The 20,255-nt window shown below is 38.4% G+C and overlaps 1 protein-coding gene across 8 annotated transcripts in view; it reads left to right on the plus strand.

Moving 5' to 3' along the window:
• YAP1 (Yes1 associated transcriptional regulator) overlaps nt 1-20,255 on the plus strand; it is an 83,702-nt gene that overhangs the window by 49,047 nt on the left and 14,400 nt on the right. The window contains exons 4-6 of one of the 8 annotated variants that reach the window (XM_052670920.1): nt 3,088-3,201; nt 15,117-15,310; nt 16,802-16,843. In XM_052670920.1, the coding sequence (XP_052526880.1) occupies nt 3,088-3,201; nt 15,117-15,310; nt 16,802-16,843 (350 nt within the window). The remainder of the gene's footprint in view (nt 1-3,087; nt 3,202-15,116; nt 15,311-16,801; nt 16,844-20,255) is intronic. The other 7 variants (XM_052670921.1, XM_052670924.1, XM_052670925.1 and 4 more) reach the window with 7 other exon arrangements.

Below are 20,255 nucleotides of genomic sequence, written 5' to 3' on the forward strand. Positions count from 1 at the left end.
TGATCCTTGGATCACTTCAACTAAAGCCATTCTGATTTTGCCTCAGAACTCACATGAGATACCTGGAGGCCAAGCAAGTTATAGCCTCTATACTTTTTGGATCTGTATACGCATTTAGTGCTTTATTGAAATTATAGAGTCTGATAGACAGCAAACAGCTTTCATTCACTGAGCAACAGTAAATGTCCATCTACTCAGACCAGGTGCCTGTGCTAAAAAGACTTCTGGTTACACCCAGCATGGCTGTTGTTGTCTAACATGGACTGGAGCAATGCTGGAAATTCTGTTTCTGTTGAGCCTTTTGAGTAAACATGGAGATGCAGGAATTTTCCTAGATGTTCTGTGTGCTGTGTTCTGTCTGCTACTCTTCATCATGGTTTTTCGTTTTTCTTCTGTTACTTGCCTGTAATGCTGAGCTTGTCTTGACAATCTTTGGTATCATAACTGCTCACAAAACTGAACAAATTACAGAAGGCGGTACTAATCAGTTTTCAACATGTAGGAACAACAGCAGAAACATGTAGTTTTACCATTATAACACGTAGCGACAACAGCAGAGAAATAGGAGCATATTACCAGCTAGGGAAGAAAGCAGCATAGTGCCTAATGTCAAAAATTTTCTAGGAAAAACATTCTATTTCTGCAGCAGTTGGTGGAACTTAGCAAGGAGGAAACGTAGCTGCTGTGGCAGCCAGGTGAGCAGGGCGACCTACAGCAGACAGAGAACCTTGCCTGCATTGGTTTCTGGGAAGCTACTAGTCATCAGATCATTGAATCTAATAAGCAGTGTTCTTCCAGAAGGTAGGTGGACTGATCAGCTCCTGGCATCCGGCTTCAAAGGCATTTTATTCTTATTTGCTGCAGAGAAACATGCAGGACCAGAATACACTTCACTCAGTGTTCAGCAGGACCCACACCCCAAGGGTAGTTGTGTTTTTCCTAGAGCCAGCTGTTTTTTTGTTTTTTTTTTTTTTTTGGCTTTGCATTTCAAAAGAGATTTTCTTGCTGAGTTTCATCTCCTAGGGGTTTGTGGCTTTGAAGGACTCTAGGGAGAATGGTAGTGAGAAGGTCTGCCCACATGGCGAGGGTGTTGGGCTTAGTGGTCAGCAAAAAATGTTGGTCCTGCATCAGCTTCTGCACTTGGATCATGTGTGGCCTGTCACTGTGTGCCTGTGTATTTTATGAAATAGCATCTGATGGTGCAGTTGGCTGCTTTGTGAGTACGGTAACCTAGCCCAGGATCCTGCTATACTGAGGATGTGTTAGGGTTTATGAATTTTTCAGGGTTGTCACTCTTGCTGTTCTGCTTACTGGCCTAAAAGCGGAGGTACCGCTGTTACTTGTACGCAGCCTTTAGAGCTTTGTGAGCATGAGGGGCAGGCAGGGAATATTCAATGGCTAGGGCGCTGTTTTTCCTCACTTGACAGCCTGTGGGCTCCGATTGTGGAGTGCTAGAGAGAGGCATAGCATTCTGGGCCAAAATGAAAGAGTTAGAGATAGAAATGTATTATGCAGGGGATTTCTTGGGCCAAAGACTACAGTAAGAAATTCTTGTCCTTGTTATGCCTTGGGGTATTACTGGAATGCAATGATGATTTTGCTCTTTTAATTTATTTTGTTTTAAAACATTCCTTCGGGAACATCTTTTGAGATTAACCAAACAAATCTAGTCCCTGCCCCCCAACGCTTCAAGCAATGAAAATCTTCAGCAGTAATTTGAGTGTAGAACAATGTGGCAGGCGAAGAGCTGATGTAATTTGAACATGGATGTAGTAGATATTCCAGGCATTTATTTTAATTTTTGGGTGTATGTACTTTGAATCTCGTGTGTGAAATTTTAAGACATAAATAAACACAAACATTATGTTGTGCAGAATGGTCTGTAGGTCTAAATCAGGCAGACAGATGGCTTTTGGTAGTGTGTTGTTACATCATGCTGAGGAAAAGTGAGAAGACAGGCTGAAATATGATGGTGTCCCGGAACAGATGCTGTTCTGATTTCTTTTACATTCTTAACATTTGTAATGAATCTTTTTGCTGTGTCATCTGAAGATCATATTTAAATGTAAAGGAGCTCAGGCAAAATTTTCCTGCCTCTAATTCAGGTATTTTTAAAGTACATATCTTTTTGATTCTAAAACATGTATTTTTAAAGCACCTGCCTGACAAAATGGGATGAACGTAGCTGAGAAAATGCTATTTATTCTAAGTGTAATACAGATGGAGGTGAATGATCACATAGAGACAGGAATGAGTGGTTTCTGAACAGCACAGGAGCAAAAGATTGTTTTCTCCAAAGCTGCTTTTGTAATGTAATGGAAACACTTTAGCACTCTGTATTTAGACATTAGCATTGGGCTCCAGTACTTTGCCACGATGTATTGCCCTTCACCCTTCACCATTTTCTAAATGTAGGTGTCCCTGAGCGTGCCTTCCTGCTCATAGAGAGATAGCACTGCTGGTCCTGGCACTTTGTCTTGTCTGCTTCTGATGTGCTTACCTTTACTATTTTGTTGCTTTTTTGCCTCCTGTTCTTCAGGCTTGTGTTTTTGTTTGCTTAAGCCTTACGCTGTCATCACAACTTACGGTATGAAGTGCAATTAAGGCTCGTCACTTTCATTTGTTTATTCTTAACTGTTTGTGAAAAGTCAGAGAAATAGTACTTCAGAGTCTTGTTGTGTTCTTGCTGCTGCTGCTCTCAATCACTAGATAAACTTTCCCACACAAGGTGGGATATCTCTGTGCTTATTCTTTTTTTCTGGTGCTGGTTTCATTCTGGCAGGCTTGACTTATTGCTGGTTTTGTACTGTAATGTCATAGCAAAAGGAAGTGTCAGAAGCATACAAAAAGACATGAATTATAAGATAAAACTCCAAATCCTAAATCAGAATGATGATAGAAGTGCTTTTTGTTCTTTGATTTTCCACCCGCCACTTCTTTGTCCTTATCCTAGAAATGCTAGACATAAACCTGAAACTTTTTTGTTTCATTTACTGTTATATATGTAAAATGTTGGGATTTTTTGTAGATCAATTTCAGCTGGAGCAAACAAGAGTCCACCATGAACTCCTTCCTTCTATATTGCAGGCCCACTCCCCGATGGATGGGAACAAGCTATGACCCAGGATGGAGAAATTTACTACATAAACCATAAGAACAAGACAACATCTTGGCTAGACCCAAGGCTTGACCCACGCTTTGGTAAAAGTTCATCTCACTTCAGAGTTTTTGATTCACTTCAGTTCACTTAGCTTTAATTTTGCAGTCATAGTTTGAAAACTCTTTATAGTGCAGTATATATACTATACTATAATATAATATGAAGTACGTATTCTAATTTGAAACGTAGGCCTTATTTAAATCCTTTTTTTAAAAGGAAACATAAAGAGGAATTAGTATACATCCTGTAGGAATGTGTCACCAAAGTTTCTAATGTTAGCGGTTGGGATTTTGCCGTATGATCCATACAGTTCCTAAACTGGTGGCCTTCAGAAATGATTTATCTAAACACGTTCCTTTTAGTGGGTGAACACAGTTTCAGCCAAGCTCATTCTTCCCAAAGACTTGCAAATATTTGCAACAGAAGAGATTTTTAATTCCCAAATAAATAAATACTTTCCTTTGTGCTACCCTAACAAGGACATTGTTAAATAATAATTCATTCTATCTAAATACACTTGAAACATACACCAGCTTATAATTCCAGCTTGTCACAGTGATGATCGTGATGATACTTTGTTTTAAACTATGAAGAAGGAAGTGTTGAGTGGTTTCTACTTTAATCCTCTTTTTGTAAGGTAACAAATATTTCAATTAGACTGCTTTTACTGAAAATAGAAACAGTAACTGAAATTAGGGATCACAAGGTTTGGATGTGAGTTTTTAACAAAGCAGAACCGGTACCAACTTTTTGCAATTTTTTGATCTGTATGAAAAAGCAGAGCTGCAAGCACTTCAATAAAATATTGGCACTGCTGAATAGAAATACCAGCAGCATATAAACTCTAAGCTGGTTTCTTAGTCCAAGTAGTTATTCTGATGTATTTAAGGTAGCATTACAACTTCAGTTTTTGTTTAAAGTCATGACCTCTGTATGTAAGCTTTATTGAATGCATTAATTTTCTCTTAATTTGTTTCTCCAATAGCTTACTATTTTCATCTCTTTTGGACTTTAGTTATTTTTCCATAGACATGGAAGAAATAGTAGGGGTTAAAAAAAAGAAAAGAGAGAGGGAAAAAAAAAAAAAAAAAAAAAAGAGATCACTGTGGTTTTCAAGCTTTAGTTTTGGACTGAGTGCAACTAAATGAAAACAGTGTGCAGATCACTGAGTAGGTCAGGCTGAGGGGATACAAAGCCTTTGAAGCTTTACAAGGGTTGACCTAACAACAACTGTGGGCCCCTTTTGGGAGAGGCATTAACTCCATGAATGCCATATAAACACAGAGCTGCAGAACTCAACAGTCACTTTTCTGGTTTTTAGGTTGTTTTGTTTTGTTTTTGTCTTTGTTTTTCTGAAATGGTTGTTAGCAGCTTCAGCTCCTTTGTTTTGTAGGCTTCAGCGCTCACATTAGACATCCCTTTGCTCTTAGAGTAAACACTGGATTGTCACACTTTGTTTATAAACTGCTATCCAGTTTGTAGACAGGTTGAACCACTGTGCAACTTGAGCCAAAGGTGGGGCTTACATTGAAGGTTGTCAACTTTGGCAAATGTCCATGTTGGCTTTAACAGCAGTCAGAGCTGCAGACCTGTTTGCGTGTTGCAAGAGGAGCGTGTGGGTAACTTGCAACTTCACAATTACATGATATGTGAATAAGGCTGAAAAGGAGGCAGTCACTTTGAAAATCGGTGTTGCCTTTTGCATTCAAAATGATCAGGTCAGTTATATTTACTTAAGTAGTCTTGCAAGATAAGCATTTTGCTTTTCTTAGCATTACGTTGCAGTTTCAAATGAGCCGGACATACCAGCTGGAATTAAAAAGGAGTGAGGGGAAGAGACTTTAATTGACAAAAGTCATGAATGAGATGGATCTTGCTTCTCAGAACTATATTCCAGTTCTGTAGATGGTACAGCCTAACCATAAGGGTGAAAGGAACCTGTTTTGTACATACTGAAACTCCATCAAATGTGCTGTGCAGTTAAACTGTAAGAAGTTAGAAATATCCAAAAGACTGCATAAGGGTTTCTTGCTGCATAGCTTCCCTTTTTGGGCCCACTGTGTATGTGTATCCCAGACAGACTTGAGTACATGCCAAGGCTCTTTATTTTGTGGTCGGACTTTTAATCTGTTCCAGACCTTTTCAGTCAAAGAGCTCAAGTGTAACTGAAAAGGGGCAGGAAAGGAAAAAAAAAAAAAAAAAAAAAAAAAAAAAAAAGAAGAAGGAAAAAAAAAAAGCATGTGAGCTCTTCTGATCTGGAGTGACGGCAAATAGAGACAAGCTGCTAGCTGCTGTTGAGCTTGAAGTTTTCCTTGAAATCTGAAGTTGTACACACTGTATTGTGGTTTATGTTTTTGTCATTTGAGCCAACAAAATGGAAAATCTTACTCCTGATGTTTTCGCACTTGTGACCTTCTTAAGCTACTCCAGTAAGGAAGAAAAATCAGTTTGACAGAGCTAACGTACCGAGGCTTGCGTTTATTTCCCTCATAGAGATCTCAACTAATATGTGCTGTGACCCCAAATAGAACATGAATGACTCAGGAGTTTACTTTTCAGTGCTCAGTGTATGTTGAAAATCCTCATCCCTACGTCATCATTTTTTTTCTATCAATGTGTTTTAATGTATGGGCTTGGATTTAAATTTTTTTATTTTTTATTTTATTTTATTTTTTTACTACTAATGCTTCCTGAAGGAAACAGGTGACTTCGGCTTTGTATTTCTAAAGGTTTTGATCATTATCATACTAACACTAATTGAAAATGAGGGAAAAAAAGATTTTTCATTTGATAGTGCCACTTTCACTCATCTGAAGAACCACTGAAAACAAAGCTGTTGAATGGTATGGGCAAACACACTCTTCTGTTTCAGTATTCAGAAACAGGGTTTGAAGAGTCTTTGCCTTTTCTGATTCTGAATTCCTAGGTCCAGGGAGACCATTCTTATTTCCCTGTATGTGCATCATCAGATGGCAACTTTGTATTCATCCTTATTTTCCCTAGTAGGTGTGCATATACTCCTTTCAAAAGCAGTGCTGGCAATTTTCCGTAAAGTGGCTTAAAAAAAGAGGGAGGAAAGAGGACCAAGTTTGAAGAAATTGTTTTAGGCAGACGCACCTATGGATTTAACTGCTGGAGAGAATCTGGATATTGCATTCATGTGTTTAAAACAGAAATAAAATGATATCACTGATATGATTTCTGAAGCAGTCTTTCAAGACTAATGGATCAGATAAGAGTTTTGGTGAGAATATCCTGCTATGCAGCAGGCTGGTCTAAAATCTGCCTTCTCCAAGTAGGAGATAAGAACTTCAAATCTGTCAGACCCAAGTCTTGGATCAAAGTGGGCTTGACGTCATCAGCTGCACCACTTAACCTACTCTAAAGTCTTGTGGCTCAGATGTTGGTCTTCCAGGTGTATGTATTTGGCATCAGAATAATTTTGAGGTACGAGAAATGACAAGCTCTCATATTTAGTCCCTTCCTAGATTTTAAAGGAGGGTCTTCTCCTGCCAAGCACAGACAATCATAAAAAGATTAATGGGATTAAAGGAAGGGGGATGGGCAAGGGCTTCCTCAGGCCTGTGTTGGCAGCATTCTTTGTACTAGTGGAGCATCTGGTACAAACATGCTGATCAACCTTTCTCAGTGTCTTTGTAGGCCTCTTAGAAAGGGGCTTCATGTTACTACTTATAAGGTTGTTTCTTTAAGGGAACTGGCCAGATCAATCTTGTATATTGTGCAGCTTTGCCTTTTACCAGCTTCCACTTTGTCATTCTTCATAGATTCTGATGTTTTTCTTAGGCCTTCCAGATGATGCTGATATGTTTTCTTGGTAGTTAAAGAATGTCTCAGTATGAAGCTAGGCAGGCATTCTTAGTTGCTGGAACGGGTGAAGTAGATGAACATCTGCTTTTTCTATAAAATTAAATTTCCTAGAACCACTTGGAAGTTTGGAATCATTCAGCTTTATTGCTACAGGTTTCCAAGAATTGGCTTTAGTATCAAATCCCGTTAAAGGGATTTTAAACTGTTACTTCAGCTTGCAGATGGTAGGACTGTTTTTTTGAAGCACAAGTAAAAATAATTTGCCTTCGGAGGGTACCTAGTTTGAAAAATGAGATGGTGAACTTGAAGTGGAAAAACACTGGAAACTGGCAGTTGATTTGTCTGTCTCTTGGGTTGACACAAATCTTAATTTGAATAGTAGTACTCCATGAGGGTAGTTAGGCAAGTCTGTCTCCAGGAGTTTAAGTAAAACACAATATTCCTTCAATTTTATGGTTGTTCTATTCTGAACTTCAGTTTTAGAGGTTTGTTGCTAGTGATCAAATTCGTGTTAGGTATCCCAGTCTCCTTTCTTTTGGTTTTTATATGTCAGAGCTGCCAAATGGGTTATTGTGTGACCTCAGATTGAAATCTTTGCCTCAACATTTTTATCGCTCCCACTTAAGGATCATGATAATAATTTATGGAGATCTCTATGAATTTTGGATGAGGGGGAAGGGATAGCAAGATGGTGCTTAACATCATTATGGAAAGTGCCACAGGGGCTCTGTATTCAGGCTCTGATTAAACTACTGAAGTAGGAAAAGGAATAGTAGTGGTGATTAAGGTCAGAGTATACAGTACACACATCGGCATTTTCTGCTTCTTTCTTTTGTAATGGAAGAACATTGTATCTTTAAAACAAAGAAGAACTACGAAGAATTGCTGACAGAAAATAAAAGTATTCCATAATGCTATTTTCTTATCCCTTACTTGTCTAACACATTGTTTAGTACGTGTTTCTTCTTATTGGCTTGTCTATGATTGTCAAGGTTAAGAACTCCTGCTGCCATGCTTCTTGTGGCCATTGGTCAGAAAGAAGCCCAAACCCTTCATCTGATCACAGTGACCTTTCAGATTTTGAGTTTGAGCTCCGCCTTCTATTTTCGTACAAAAGCAGAACGTGAGCCACAGTTGGTTTTGATCTGCAAATTCAGTGACATAACCTCTTTATGTGCCCTGTCACTAACACAAAATGGATGTTACTCATCTGAAAGGGCTGTTGTTATTAGATTGTTCCGTACTTATGTTTTCCAGAAGAACAATTTAAGGACATCACTTAGGATGGGGAAAGACTTGCTTGCTTTGTGATGCATGTCAGAATGTATTCATTCTGAGCAATATCAGTTTTCACTGAATTAGTGTCTTCTGTCAAAGTAAGCATATATGAATCTGCAAAGGCAGATGAACCTTCACTGGTAAGCACCCCTTTGTTTTGAAGATGCTGCCCTTCTAAAATGGTAGTGATTGTCAGTGGTTGTTAGTTTATCACATATCAGAAAATGAAATCTTGTTTTATTCAAAAGCAGTATGTATATATTTAGATATCTTCCCTGACTACAGTTCACTGAATATATCATTAAATCTGCCCCCTACTATTGTGTGAACTAGCTGATGTAGAGTATTTCATATACTAATAAAAATGAAAATGAGAACCCTTTCATTGAGGATTTCTCAGGGCATTAGGTTTACGTAAGTTTGTACTTGCTTCTTCCTTTTGCTCAGAATTATTCAAGCCTGTTTGAGGAGAGATTTGTTGGTAACAATATCTTTATGCAAGCATAAATAAAGTATATAAAGTGTACCTCCACTGTTGTAACTAGAACAGCTATGACAGTAAAAGAAAACTGTACTCCTAATAAGGTCTTTTCTCCTACTATATTCTTTGAGCACAGCAGTTTGCATATCTCTGTTAATGAACACAGTGTTAGAAATGGAAGATGCATCATTTTGAACAGATCACTCATTATCTGTGATCTAAGTGTATATATACACAATAATTATATGCTCTATATCTAATCATATATAATCTAAAATTCAAAGAACTGTCAGCTTTCTTCTTTCCCTCTTTGAATTCAATCATGTTGAAACACGATTTCAGTTTCTTTTTTACAGGAAAGTTTTATGGTGGAGATTTAGGGAAAAAAAGGTATAGATGGTTCTACATGTTTTACACAGGGTATGTGAACTTCAAACAGCGAACAGATGATTTGAAGGAAACCTGCATTTAAAAAAAAAACAACAAAAAAGCCATATAATTTTGCAAGAAGTTACACGGAAGCTTGTCTTTTGTTTTAATTAACCCAGCAAGTATTATATGGAAAGTGAGAAATGAAAGTGTTCGCCGCCTGTTTGTATATTCTTTGCTGATTGAACTTTGGTCTAAAATGCAGACCAGCTTTGATTAAATACTCCTTGCCACATCTTCAGTCGAAAGGGATGGACTTTGATCAGCTGAGAGTCCTGCACTACATGCTGTCTTCAGGGTTTCATACATTCAACTTAAATGGTATTAGCTGAGGTCTCCTCATCATGTGTCCTATGCAGTGTGTCCCAAGCAGTTCTTCCACAGTACTAATAATTGTGCTGTCAAGTTTCATTTGACATGTAGATTTAAAAATAAGGTCAAATATTAGGAGAATTATTTTAATTTTTAAAGAATGGAAAACATCACTTGTGTGTACTGAGCAGAAGTTTCTTATAGCTATTTATGCTACTGCTGAATCTTGTTTAGATTTGCTCTTTGGGCCAGAGGGTGGAATATTTCAGTTCTGAATCTGATAGGAGTTGAGCGAAAGTGTATCATAAATACTGCTGTTGTGGGAAGAGAGCTAGATCCATGAACAACAGCACTTTACTCCATTTAGTTCCTAGTGGGCTAAGGGTCAGCCTGGAGATCTTTGTGGTGCTAAATCAATCAAACTGGTGCACTTCTGCATTTCAGGATATAAAGAGACTTCTAAGATTTTTATCAAAAGAGAACAAAAGAACTGCAATTTGTACTTTTTATCAGTGACACTGTAATGATAGAAGAAGAAACTAAAAATATTAATTTTATTTGAACACAAATAATAAACAGAATTACCAATCCACAACTTGGACACACTTCTGTAATAGATGACGTTTTCATCTGCTTTTATCTTAACTGGTAGTCCAACTCTGGAGTATGTGAATACTTCTTAGAATCATGGAATCATAGGATGCTCCACATTGGAAAGGACCCACAAGGATCTTTATTGAGTCCGACTCCTGACTCCATGCAGGACCACCCGAAATCCAAACCCCATGTCTGAGTGTGTTTTCATCGTAGTGTGATCATGATGCGGCTCTGGGCAGTCTGGTCTGGTGGTTGGTGACCCTGCACATTGCAGGGAGATTGAAACTAGATGATCATTGTGGTCCTTTTCAACCCAGGCCATTCTATGAAGTATCTCTAAAAAGAGAGCAGCTTGAATTTCTTCCACGAGTCATTCTTATAAATCCCGACGGTGATTTTTTTTGTCACAGCTCTTTCCAGTTTGAACACAGGATTTTTGCCTCTGTTGTAGTGGAGCAATCTCACATCATTCAAAAACCTGACCATGGCTAAAAGTGATCCACAAAAAAAACTGTGTAACTTCCAAGTGAACCTGAAGGGGAGAAGTGCTCTTCTCCAGTTCCTTCAGCAAAAATACTGATTCTGACTTAAGGACAGTAAATTTTACAGCTTGTCCAGACGGTAAGATTTTTTTTATTGTTTGCTTAAATAAATGTGAGTGTCTTTACATTTAGAGATAAAAACTAGTTTTAGTTTTCGTGACTGGAATGACAAATACAAAAGGAAAACCATCAAATATTCAGCTGTGTCTGTTAACCACAAGGGAGCTCTGCAGCAGCCATTGCATGTAATTCTGTGTAGAGGAAAGGTACTGTGTTAATACAAACTGTCACTGCCCTGGGACATGATTGAAATTGGCATGAGATCTTGGGAGAGAATTAGCCTTTTATGTCAGAGTTGTTACCAGTGTGCTGGCCTTTTCTCTCTAGCACCAATGCCTGGTAATTATTTCTCTCTGTTGCTTTTTTACATTAAGGATATAGACAGTGGCCTAAACTCCTTTCAGTAACTGTCAAGTATTATCTGCTACAGTATGGTACAAGTGTTTGCCTGCTGAGTTGAGTTGGGATATTGTGTTAACGTTTGAAAATTGCTAATTCTTAACCTGTTCCCAAAAGCAGATTGCAGCTATTACGATTGACTGCATTCTGCAGAATGTAAATCTAAGCCATATTATAGGACTGCGAGATCTTTTTTACTGTCTTAAGTTGCCCGTGCTCCCTCCCTTCCCTTTTTTTTTTTTTTTTTTAAAACTTGTCTGCCCCTCCTCCTCCTCCCTCAAATCCCCCTCTTTTAGAAACAAAGACTTGTTTGTTCCTTGTCTGCCTGTGAGGTCTTTGCAGCCTTCACTGTGTGGGTGCAGAGCCCCTTATTTAAATGTTTTCCATATTCCTGGAAGGTAAGGAACAGGATGCATCAGAAAATCTGATAAGTCTTAACTCTAATAGATGAACGAAGCTCTCTGCCTTTGAATTCAAGGTATTTTAAAAGAGCTGTGTCTGCCTGGATCATCAGAAACTCATGAAGTGTGAAAATAATTCTGCTTCTATCAGATCCCACTGATAAGCATATTTTCTAGAGTGCAGATTTGTGCAGTCACGTCCTCAGTAAGTACTGGATAACTGAGAATTATAGAAAAATGAAAACCTCTGTTTTTCCTGTCACTTGAAACAAGATGTTTTCCTGCTTTCCTTTGATTAAATATTGTGTTGGAAATGATAGAAAATCACATTCTTTTTCCTGTTTATCTTGAAAATTGCCCAATTGCATAATCAGTCAAAATGGCTGATGACTATGTTTTCTCCCCACTGGTTCTGAATTGAGTACGTTCTTAAGTCAGTAGAATTCAGTTAGCTATGTCCTTTTTTTTTTTCCAGTCTCCAAACTTATAGTTTAATTTCATAAGCAAAATATTCCCCTTGCTTGAAAAACATCTCCGTGACCTGTTCTGAATTTGAAGTCCTTACACTTGTTCTTCAGTAGGTAAAATATTTAGAAAATACTTCAGTGAGTACCTGAATGGGAATTTAGAAGCTTGATCTTCAGTTCTGTTTCAGGTTCTGTTAACAAATAATATAATTAAATGCCTGCAGGTATTTATTGGTGAATATTGAGTATACACTGAAGTTACGGGTATTTTGTGATGTTGCTGTTTGAAATGCGCTTTTAGTTAGATAAAGGACATTAGTAGGCAATTCAGTGATCTGGTTTATTGGAATAAAATGGGTTATTCCCCAAGTTACGTGTTAGTGGAAGAGACCTATGGAAGTACTGTTGGTGTGTTGTGAGCGGGAAAAGCCAATTGAATGTGCTGAAGGGATGTTAATAATATTATACCTGTATGTGTGTGAGGTTACCTGTGACACAGTTTGGCTGTGAACTGCATGAGGCAGGAACTCTGGGACCAGGATGATATAATTGGAGACTACATCATAAAGAGAGCCTTTTTAACCAAATGAAAATTTATATTCTTCAGCTTCTGGGTACTTAATTTTTATAAGCTGAGTAGTTTGCTTTTGACTTAGATTGCCTTTTGCAGGTAATTCTGTGGGCAGTTTTAATTTTATAACCTTTGTTCCCCTTTCCTTTCAACTGTAATTGAACTTCCATCTTGTTTAATAACAGGATTTGAGTCCTGGAACTTCTGAAGCGTAGCACAGACTTCTGCTGGAGTTACAGAATTAGGTAACAGCAGGAGAAGACTCTTCATTTTTCCCCTAGAAGCCCCTATCGTTGTCTGTTTTCAAGGAGTAAGAGGGTAAGATACAAAAAGCAAAAGGCATGCTCCTGGCTCTAGACAGTGTAGGATTCTGAGTAAAAAGGGAAGAAGGACAAGATGCGTTTCCTGATCCAGTAGTGTCACGTTCAGCTTATTGAGAGCTGCTACATGGACATCCTTTCTTGCATCATGTTCTGTAGCTCCAACTTTGCCTTAAGTTGGTAAATGTGGGCAGCCTAAGTGCTATCATTCTTCCAGTGGAGATTATCTAAGGAGCTCCTGGAGCTTATGTGTGCTGCTCACATCCTTTGCAGCACAGCGATTGGTGCTGTTGGAACTTTTGCTTAGCATTTTCTGGTGTCTCAGAGCACATGGAACTGTTCAGCAGAGAAGCAAGCCACCCTGTCTCTTCCCTTTGCTGTCCTAGGGGCTGTAGCTCACACAGTAAAGCAGGTTGGCTGATTCTGGTCACTTCTTCCTGAAGTTCAGGTGCTAAATGTCTGACAAGCTGCTTCATTCTAAGCTCTAGTCGATGCATCTTTAATTGCCCCTTATTCTTTTGTTTTTCACTAGCTCAGGATGAGACTTGCAGGTTGCAGTTGAATCTCCAGCCTTTTTGTATTCACTCCTTCTAGCTGCACTTGGTTGCAGTTTCTATTCCTGTTTCACCTGTTTACTTTACAGGAAGTTTTTATTTCATTTGTGATCATATGTATAAAACTCTTTCTGGAGTAACTATATAAAACATTATTTCAAATTACTTGAAGCAGTTCCACATTGTGCTGTCTTTCAAATTGACTGATAAAAATAATAGAACCCACTATTCCTTTAGAGTGTTGTTTCTGTGAGAATCATTGAATGGTTAAACTAGAGAGTTGGCTCTGTAGCTGTTGACTGTTTTTTCTCTCTTCTGTTCTTAATGTGACATTTTTCTTTTTATATTGCCTCTCAATGGGAAGATGAGCTGTGGCAAGGGGAGGGGAGCAAAGCTGTGAAGCAACAGCCATTTTTGCTGTGAGACAGACATTTTTAGACTTTTCTGGCATGAAAGAAAGGTGTTTGTGCACCTTAAGTTGAACACTCAAAAGACAATGGAGACTGAAGGGCTTCTGAGAGAAAAGGTGACACAGATTCTCTGAGATAACTATTTTAAGAAAGAAACTTTAAGTGTTCGTGTTTCAGGAATCCCTTTTCTATGATGAAAATATTAATTCAAACTAAGGCAGCATATGATTTTCTTTGCACCAGAGCAACCTTTTCCTGTGAGTTCCCATAAACCAGAATCCTCATTCTCGGAAGGAAAAAAAAAAAATGCTACCTCTCCTGTGACTGCTTCTACAAATGCATTGTGCAGCATGCTGTTAATGTTAACAGATTCAAGCTGTTGAAGACAAGATGGAGAGCTAATTGCAAAACTGAAAGCTTCTGAAAATAGTGCCCTAATGACGTATTCAGCCTTTGCCAGCCTTCTGTTCTACTGTGGGAACTCCTGTGCTTCTGTTGACTTCAACTCTTGTGGAGGGAACATCATGTCTGTCAAGCAGATGCATTGTTTTATAAAACAAAATAAGTTTAACTCTTGCCTTCTGGGGGAAGGAAACATGGATCCTCATAGTGCATTAGTTGAGCAGAAAAGGTGCATCATGGAGCCCTTGTGGGAAAGCAGAAAGCAAAGAAATCAGTAAAATATTTCCTGTGTAAATGGTAGTATTTTTGTCTGTGTAATTCATCTGCCATTCCTCTATCAGCACTGATTTTGCATGTCAGGATGCTCTAGAAGTCTAAATGGAGTCTGTAATATTCAAAACTGATTCCAAAAATGATGTGAGTGGTTGTTGTCTGACCTGTACCCCATTGCAAAGGTATAGCATGTAACCAAGGTAGCTGAATCTAAGTGAGATCTCTTTTGTCATTGTGTACGTTTGGTGATTCTAAGATTTCATGTGAACAAGAAAAGTGTTTTTGCACTATTTGTGTCCACGCTGACAACAATGTATTGGGAAGAAGAGAGAGTAAGCATTCTAATTAAAATGGAATTATTTTCCCACCGCTTGGACATTTTGCACCAATTTGCACATTTAACTCTGTTTTCAGGAGCTTTTAGAACAAGTATTACACGTTAACGTGAGAATGTCACGTTGATTTCACAGGAATAATACACGCGAGCATACATTTCATGCTGAACGTCAGTGTGACTGCAAGTTTTGTATGGTCATGGCTTGTAGTTTCTTACTGTATCCTGTTTGAGGATAGTACTTGTCTTGTATTTGTTTGAATTTTATTTTTAAACGTTTATTGTTTTGGTTCCTTAGCCATGAATCAGCGAATCAGCCAAAGTGCTCCGGTGAAACAGCCACCCCCTCTGGCTCCTCAGAGTCCCCAAGGTGGCGTCATGGGTGGGAGTAGCTCCAATCAGCAACAACAGATGAGACTTCAGCAGCTACAGATGGAGAAGGAAAGGCTGAGACTGAAGCATCAAGAACTGCTTCGGCAGGTGAGGCCACAGGTTAGACACCTACTTCCGCTATTTCTTTGTATGTTATATTTTGTTTTGTTTTGGCTAAGTTTTGCTGAGTCTTAAAGCTTTGAGATCTAAAAAGGTCTGAAGTCGTTCTGTTAGTGGATCTCAGATTGGTGGTGAAAGCATCTGACCCCACTGAAGGATTTTGCCTTCCTCCCTCATTCCTCCCTCTCTAACAGAACTTTCTGAGGTCAAGTTTCTTCGCTGTTAGGATGGCATCATGGACCGTTGGTCTGACTGTGGAAATTGCTCTTGAGAATATGTCTCATAGTCACTGAGTTCTGAGTCATGCAAAAAGAAGCTGGTTCCCACAGTTGTGTTAGTTCTCCCTTTTAAGTAGAGGAAAGTATTTCACTTTCAGAAGAACGTCAGTCCAGTTGGATTCTACAGTACTTTTTAAGTTTTTGTAAGAAACATTGAAGAGACACCTTGTTGCCAAATAGCTCATCTGTGAAACAGTGGAAGAGAGCATGGAACAACTCAAGCATTCATGCTGCATTTTGAACCACTGTTTTTCTTATAGCGAGCAATTTCAGATTTCATAATTAGGCTGCAAACTGTTTCTTTCAGCGTTTTCTACTATATCAAGTATTGCCATAGTGAATGTCAAAGTGTAGCACTGGACATTGGAATCTCTGGATTTTGAATTTGGGCTTGGCTTCCTTTTCACTTTAAGCCTTTCACTTCCACTTTTCCATCTGTGTGTTTAAAAAAAGGTGACTGCCATTCTGCAAGATACTTAGGATGTTCTTTGATTTTGTTTTCTTTTTTGATACTGAGGAAAACACTAATCTTTTCTTTGAGGAAAAGCTTTTAAAATCTTACCCTGTTCCCTTTTCACTTTGGGTGATGGGTCTTGTATCAGGAGAGAATAATATCTTGTCCTCAAAGACAGCTTTTCTCCTTCTTATTCACCTGCAGCATTCTATCCTGGAATCTGACTCCCGTTATCTCTTGTAGTCAAGGCTTGTTTTGTAAGAATCTTCAGCATCTCTTGGTATAAGATGGGTCATCCTTAAAGCTGTTAGTTTTTGTGGTACTCTAGGTAAGAGTACATTGCGAAGATGGTGTCAGGACTTTCTCTGCTTAAGCACTTGGGCCTCTGCTGTTCCTGCTTTGCTATTAATCCACCAACAAACATCTTACCCTGTGCTAGCATGCTTCTAGGTAGGCATTCTAATTTTCTTCTTGCCTCAGTTGTCATTGAGAATCTGACTAACTTTGGACCAGGTGACAGCCAACTCCCTTCATGTTGTTCTCTCTGGGCGTCCAGCTTTTCTGTCAAGTACACATCCTTGGTAAATCTGTGAGTTTTGTTTCACTATCTCATGATTTTTATAGTTTCTTAACTCCCTTAACCTGTCTCATCTGGCCTGTCTTGGGGGCTTGATACTACAAGATGGTGTTTATAAGACCGCCTGCACAGGCAAAACATGCAGCTAAAGTAATTTTTATCCATCTTATTTTTACTCATAGGCAATGCGGAATCCCAGCACAGCAAATTCTCCAAAACATCAGGTAGGCTCTTAACTGATGTTTCAGCATAATTAGAAACATGAAAGCATTAGATTAGACTAGCTGAGGAACGTAAAGGCATTCTAAGAAAAAACATGCTCTGCCATACATATTTTTGAACCATTTCTCTGATCACAACCCTAACATTGTTTTTTAAGAGTGCTGCATTACCACAACTCGATATCAATATATAAATGCAATGAGGAATTCATTGCACATTTTTCTGCGTTGAAAGCCGTGTTCTTGTTTAGCATTCTTGAAGATACCTCTGTACCACTGTTCCAGTCCTGAAGTCGTCAAGATGTGTATTTAAAGCAAACCTCTCATTGTTGCTAAGGTAGTAGTTTGTGGCTTTTAAGTTCTATTCGTATGCATGTTCTCCTCGTGAGCAGGTGTGATCTTAAAGGGTGTCTGTGAATCTGTTAATAAAAAGTCACTTGAAATGTTTAAGCATGTACAGTGTAATAAACATTTAATAAATTAGACTAATAAAGTAATTGCTATGGCAATATAATAGATAATTATTCCACTTTGAGATTTAGCCAGCTCTTGCACAGATGCATTTTCTCCACTGGGAACAATAATTCTATGAAGCTGTCCAAGCTCGGAGCAAATGAAAATGGTCAAAATGTGTAGCACAATAAACAGTTGAAAGTGGGCTTCTTTTGGGCACTTGAATATGAGATGAATCCCTGAAAGAGTGGATTTATGGATATATTCAGACAGTTTATTGCTTGCTACTACTAACATTATTCTTAATCTACTGGCTTTTAGGACAGTATTTATATTGGCTTGCATTGTACTTTGTTGTTTTTTTTTTTAAGAAATACAGTATTTGCACTATGCAGGAAAGCCAGAATAAAAGGAAGTACCCTGTATTTGGAAGTGATGAGTACTGGTGTACTGTCGCATTCTAAAGCGTGCTGTAGAATTCATACATTACTAATTCTTCTGAGAAGGTCATCCTCAAAATGAGAGACTCAGACTTCAGAGACAGTACTGATGTTCTGAAAAACATCTTTTGACAGTATAAGCAGAGCACTAAAACTGAAGCACTTAACCTGATTTGTAATCATTACCCAACTATTTGATTCATTTACTGAGCATTAATCATATAATGTTCCCATCGATCACTGTTAGATCTGGTTATAGAAGGCAGATGAAAAATTACTTAGAGGTTGCTGGTATAAAAGGAAATAAGCAGAGACACATGCTCCTCCACACCAGTTGGAAACACCTTATCTTCTGCTACAATTAGGTCATTCAGGAGTGATGCTTTTCTTGCTGAATGCCAAAACCGGATTCTGTCTTTCCTGGGATGCCTGGAAACCCTATCATGTTGTTGTTCCCTCTTTCAAAGTAACATCTTCCTGTTGCCAGCTTAGAAATATGCAGCAAATGGAAGTCTTTGGAATCAGTTTCATACTTAATTCCGACAGATTTGATTTCTCAAACTTAGTGCGATTCTGGCTTAAATCAGTAAAAAGCTGTAAAAACTCAAGGGACCTTATCAGTAATTTGAAAATATGTATGCATCAGCCTATTTTCTTTGGGATAGGAACCAGTGAAAGGACTCGGGTAAACAGAAGAGTTCCAGTTACCTTTAATCTTGCTTCATAGCAAGCTCCCATCTGTACTCACCTGACTGGGATCAGTTTTAGTCTGCACTTGATAATGAGCCAAGCCAGCTTTGAATGTTCTGGTGGGTAGAAAAGTATGTAACCGTGTCAACTTAAGTTTTGTAATACTAGTCATTCATGTTGTATCACCTAAATGTGTTTACCTAAATGTGTAAGTCATTTTAATAATGTAATGATCAGCTGCATATGGAAGATGATGTTTAGAGTCTTAGAATGGCTTAGGTTGGAAGGGAACTTAAAGATCTAGTTCTGACTCCCATCCTGTGAGCACGGTTGCCGCCCATTAAGTCAGGCTGCCCAGCGCCCCATCCAACCTGGTCCTGAACACCTGCAGGGATGGGGCATCCACAGCTCCCTGGGCAGCTGTGCCAGGGCCTCACCCACCTTCTGATTTTTTTTTTTTTTTCCTGATATCTAACTTAAAATTTTCTTCTTTTAGTTTACAGCCATTAGAGCTATTTTTAGAAGTTGCTTTCTTGATGCCTTATGCTATAGGATCAAACATTGTCTGCTGTAGTGGTGCTGTTATTCAAGTCCTAAAGCGTACATCTCATTAGATCACGGTCAACCTAGTGAATCTGGAAAATCTTTAGAGGAATTACCTTGTCAAATTCTTCTTGCTTACAGATACATTCCTTCGTGAATAAAATTCGTGAGGCTTAGAGGAGTTTTCTGTTTTTATTAGATACACATTTGCTAATTTGTGTATGTTCCTTTAAGGAAGAAGTAAAAGTAAAATCTTCCAGTGTTCAGTGCTCTGAATTCTCAGAATTAGGTCTAAATTATATTCAGTCCAACTTTGGAGCCTGTCAAAGTCTTCATTTAGTAAATAAACTACCTCACGCCAGCATTCTTGAAGTTTGCCTTTTGTAAGGTATCTCTTTTACATAAATGAACACTGAGAACATTTTTTTAGCTTTGATCTGGATCTCTGAGCTTTTCTTAATCATAACATCAAATATGTTAGAAAGGAATGACAGAAGTCATCTAGTTCAACATCCTTCATGTAGCCCGGGCTTCTTGAGGTTTTTGTCACCTAATTTGGATACAAAGTTGATATCTTCGGTCAGGTTTTCTGGTTCTGAGTAAATGTTGCGTCCTTGCTAGATGCAGTCCCTCTGCCATAATGCTGTAGTGTCCTGTAGTGATACTGATACTCAGTGTCATGTATGGAGGCCTTTACACTGAAGTATCTTCCAGAAAGATTAAACAGTTGTTCAGTCATCCTTCATCTTAAGTCTTAAGATTCTGAACGAGGACATGCTTTATTATAATTCTGAAAGCATCAAATTCAAAGGAATTTAAAGCAAACATTGACTTCCTCTTGTACTACATGCAAGCAAGCATCTTGGCTATGGCTTTATCCGAGGAATTTGAAAACACCAACCATCCATCCTCTTGTTCTCATCATTGTGACTTCTCTGTGGCTATCCTAAGGATGCATATCTGTCCCAGTTAAGAGATTGAATGACAGGACTTTCTTTCCACCTCCGTTAGTTCTCCTTTCAGTTTCCTACATTTAGCATTCAACTGTCAACATCTCATTTAAAGTAGATGTCAGTCAACTTCTGTATAAATCATAAAATTGGATGCATAACTAGATAATACTTGCCTTCTAGTATACAGTGGAAAAAGAGGGGTGTTACTCATGTATGTTTACACAGTCTACTTTCTTGTGCTAAGATTGGGAGATTCTTATTTTTCTGCCAGTAATATTAAGGCATTTTCTAATAAGATAAGCTTGTTATGCAGCCCTGTGCGATAGGTTTCTCTGT

This window comes from Tympanuchus pallidicinctus, unplaced genomic scaffold (assembly GCF_026119805.1).
Source record: "Tympanuchus pallidicinctus isolate F22 unplaced genomic scaffold, pur_lepc_1.0 scaffold11, whole genome shotgun sequence".
Classification (NCBI taxonomy): Eukaryota; Metazoa; Chordata; class Aves; order Galliformes; family Phasianidae; genus Tympanuchus; species Tympanuchus pallidicinctus.